The 3,133-nt window shown below is 57.2% G+C and overlaps 1 protein-coding gene across 1 annotated transcript; it reads left to right on the forward strand.

Annotated features, from left to right (window-relative positions):
• The first annotated feature begins 206 nt into the window (after positions 1-206).
• On the forward strand, positions 207-2,580 carry CEBPB (CCAAT enhancer binding protein beta). Its single transcript, XM_074919889.1, has one exon. The coding sequence runs from the start codon at positions 482-484 to the stop codon at positions 1,466-1,468; it is 987 nt and encodes a 328-aa protein (XP_074775990.1). The 5' UTR covers positions 207-481; the 3' UTR covers positions 1,469-2,580.
• The last annotated feature ends 553 nt before the right edge of the window (positions 2,581-3,133 follow it).

The following is a 3,133-nucleotide window of genomic DNA, read 5'->3' on the forward strand; positions in this document are numbered from 1 at the left end:
CCTCCCCTCCGTCCCCTCCCTCCTCCCGGCGAAGCCCCGCGCCTCTCGCCGCCGGGCCGGCGGGGCACCGCACCGGCACACCCGCCCCCGGTGCCTCCTCCGGGGCCGGGGCCAGCAGTTACCGAGCGTGCAGCGTGGCAGGCGGCCAGCGGTGACGCGCCTGTTGCTATGGGATCCACCGCCCCTATAAATAACTGAGGAAAGGAACTTTCCTAAGTCAGAGACTTGAGGACACGGGCCCCAGAACCAGATGGTCCGGAGGAGACGCGCCAGCTCCCGCCGCAGCACCCGGAGCGGTGAAGCCCCGCCGTGCCGCCGGCCCTGATCCAGCCCGGGGGGGGCAGCGCCGCCGGGGGCCGTGCCCAGCGCCAGGGACTGAGGCAGGGTCCGGAGCCCCCCACCCTGACGGCGGCAGCTTGATCCTCTGCCGGGGGGGCCCCCCCTGCCTCGTCTTCTCCTCCCCGCATCCCCCTTTGCTTTCATGCAACGCCTGGTGGCCTGGGACGCAGCATGCCTCCCCATCCAGCCGCCCGCCTTTAAATCCATGGAAGTGGCTAATTTCTATTACGAGGCGGACTGTCTGGCTGCTCTCAACAAGCTGCACCCGCGGGCGGCCGGGGGCCGCTCCATGACCGAGCTCACCGTCGGGGACCACGAGAGAGCCATCGACTTCAGCCCCTACCTGGACCCCTTAGCATCCCAGCAGCCGGCGCAGCCGCCTCCCCCCGCAGCAGCAGCAGGGGGCAACTTTGAGCCTCCCTGCAGCAGCGGCGGCGGCCAAGATTTCCTTTCCGATCTCTTCGCCGAGGACTATAAAGGCAGCGGCGGGAGCAAGAAGCCCGACTACACCTACATCAGCCTCGCCCGGCACAGCCACCCCTGCGCCAGCCAGAGCCACAAGCCGGGGGGGCTGCCGGGCTGCTTCCCGCCCCAGATCGTGGAAACCAAAGTGGAGCCGGTCTTCGAGACCCTGGACTCTTGCAAAGGGCCCCGTAAGGAAGAAGGGGGAGCCGGGCCGGGACCGGGGGGCATGTCCTCCCCCTACGGCAGCACCGTGCGCTCCTACCTGGGTTACCAGTCGGTGCCGAGCGGCAGCAGCGGGAACCTGTCCACCTCGTCCTCCTCCAGCCCCCCCGGCACCCCCAACCCCTCCGAGTCCTCCAAGTCCGCCGCCGGCGGCGGGGGCTACTCCGCCCCCCCGGCGGGCAAGAACAAGCCCAAGAAGTGCGTGGACAAGCACAGCGACGAGTACAAGCTCCGCCGGGAGAGGAACAACATCGCGGTGCGCAAGAGCCGCGACAAAGCGAAAATGCGCAACCTGGAGACGCAGCACAAAGTCTTGGAACTGACGGCCGAGAACGAGCGGCTGCAGAAGAAGGTGGAGCAGCTCTCCCGGGAGCTGAGCACCCTCAGGAACTTGTTCAAACAGCTGCCCGAGCCCCTGCTCGCCTCCTCGCCTCGCTGCTGACCCCCGGCCGGGCCGCGGGGCGAGCGGAGCCGGAGGCTCCGTGCCCCGCTCAGCGCGGGGAGAGCCCGGGGCGGGTTGGTTGGCCGGTTTTAAATTGTTTTTTTGGTTTTGTTTTGGTTGGTTGTTTTGTTTTTTGGTGTTTTTTTGGTCTTTATTTACATGTTGGCGGAAGGCCCCGCCGCCGCGCGGGGAGCGCACCGGGGGCCGGGGGCTGCCGGCGGGGCGGCGCGGGGGGGCGCGGGGGGGCCGGCGGCCCCAGCCCCGGCCCCGGCCCCGGGCGGGCTCTGCAGGCTGCTGGGCGCTGGGGTTATTTAAAAGAGCGAGAGGAGAGCAAGGGCAAAGTGATGCAATCCTTTAAGCATGGCTGGGAATGCTGTGTACATGATGCAATCTCGTGTAACTGTCAGTCATGAATTGAGTAATCTGTTAAAGATGTTCCTACAGTTTTTTTTATTATAAAGAATAATCTATTTCTATAAGAAAATACATATGTATATTTTGGGATCTATGCATTCTTGCTACATTTGAAGCATTAATGAACAATTTTAATAAACTTTATGACTAGGTTAAAAGAAGTAGCTTGTTTTATTTTGAAGGCATGTTTAAAGTTAGCTGAACGGCAGGGTTGAAATTCTAGCTGAATCTGGCTCAGTGCTGCAATCAGGGATCTGGATTTTTGTTGGTCTGTTGGCTTTCTCTGACTCAGAGAAAGGAAAAAAAAAAAACCCAAACCAAATCAAAAAACAAAAACCCCAAGAGAAACCCAGCAAAGAGCAGAGCTGAAAGCTTCAGCCACTTCTTGTCTCATTTTTATTTCCTCTAATCACTTGCTTTAGCTGCTGCTTGGGTGTTGTTTGGGGAGGAGGTGTTTGTGTTGGGTTTTTTTTGCACTTCTTGCTGTTCTGAACGTGTAGAGCAAGATGTGCTATCCAAACCATGACCGGTCTTTGGCAAAGTAACACCAAGTCTGAAGTGGGAGGGAGGAAGAAAAAGTAAGGGAGGAATCTTGAAATGAGTTTGTATTTTTTTCTCTATAGAGTTTCTATTCTCTAAATTATGATTCAGCATTTCTTATGTTTGTAGTTTACAGGAATAAACGTGAGAAAGTAGCATTTCTGTTGGATGTCGATAATTTCGGTCATTGCTCAGGAAGCTCTCATGAAACCCGGCCAGGTGAGAGGCATGTGAACAACTCCATTATCTTTTCTCTTCAGACATTTTTCAAAATACTGTAGACAAGAGTTTCTCTGATGAGAGGTGTTTGTTTCTGTGTGCGTGCGTGTTTGCTGGGGGTAAGCGACAGAGAAGGGGGGGGGGGGTGCCAGAGGAGGAGGAAGTTTGTAGCGGGCCATAACTTTATTTTGGAGAGAACTCTGCCAGCCGATGGAACAAGCCGGCCTTGCCAGGCTCCCAGGCAGGGTTACTGCCCTGCTGCAGGCTGCTGTCCCGAGGTCTGTAAGAAGTTAACAGTCTCAGGCTGGTTACGTGGAGGGAGTTGGGCAAATGATCGAGTCTTACTCAGCATTTTCCGTTTTCCTGTTAGGCCAAATTTAAGCATTAAGTTTTTAGATCCAGATTCCTGTGCCCCAGAAAAGAAACTCCTTAATTGTCTCTGCTCTGTTTGACAGCTGAGCACAGAAGGGGTTTTCACTATAAAGATAGTGG

The sequence above is a fragment of the Athene noctua genome, chromosome 16, assembly GCF_965140245.1.
Source record: "Athene noctua chromosome 16, bAthNoc1.hap1.1, whole genome shotgun sequence".
Lineage (NCBI taxonomy): Eukaryota > Metazoa > Chordata > Aves > Strigiformes > Strigidae > Athene > Athene noctua.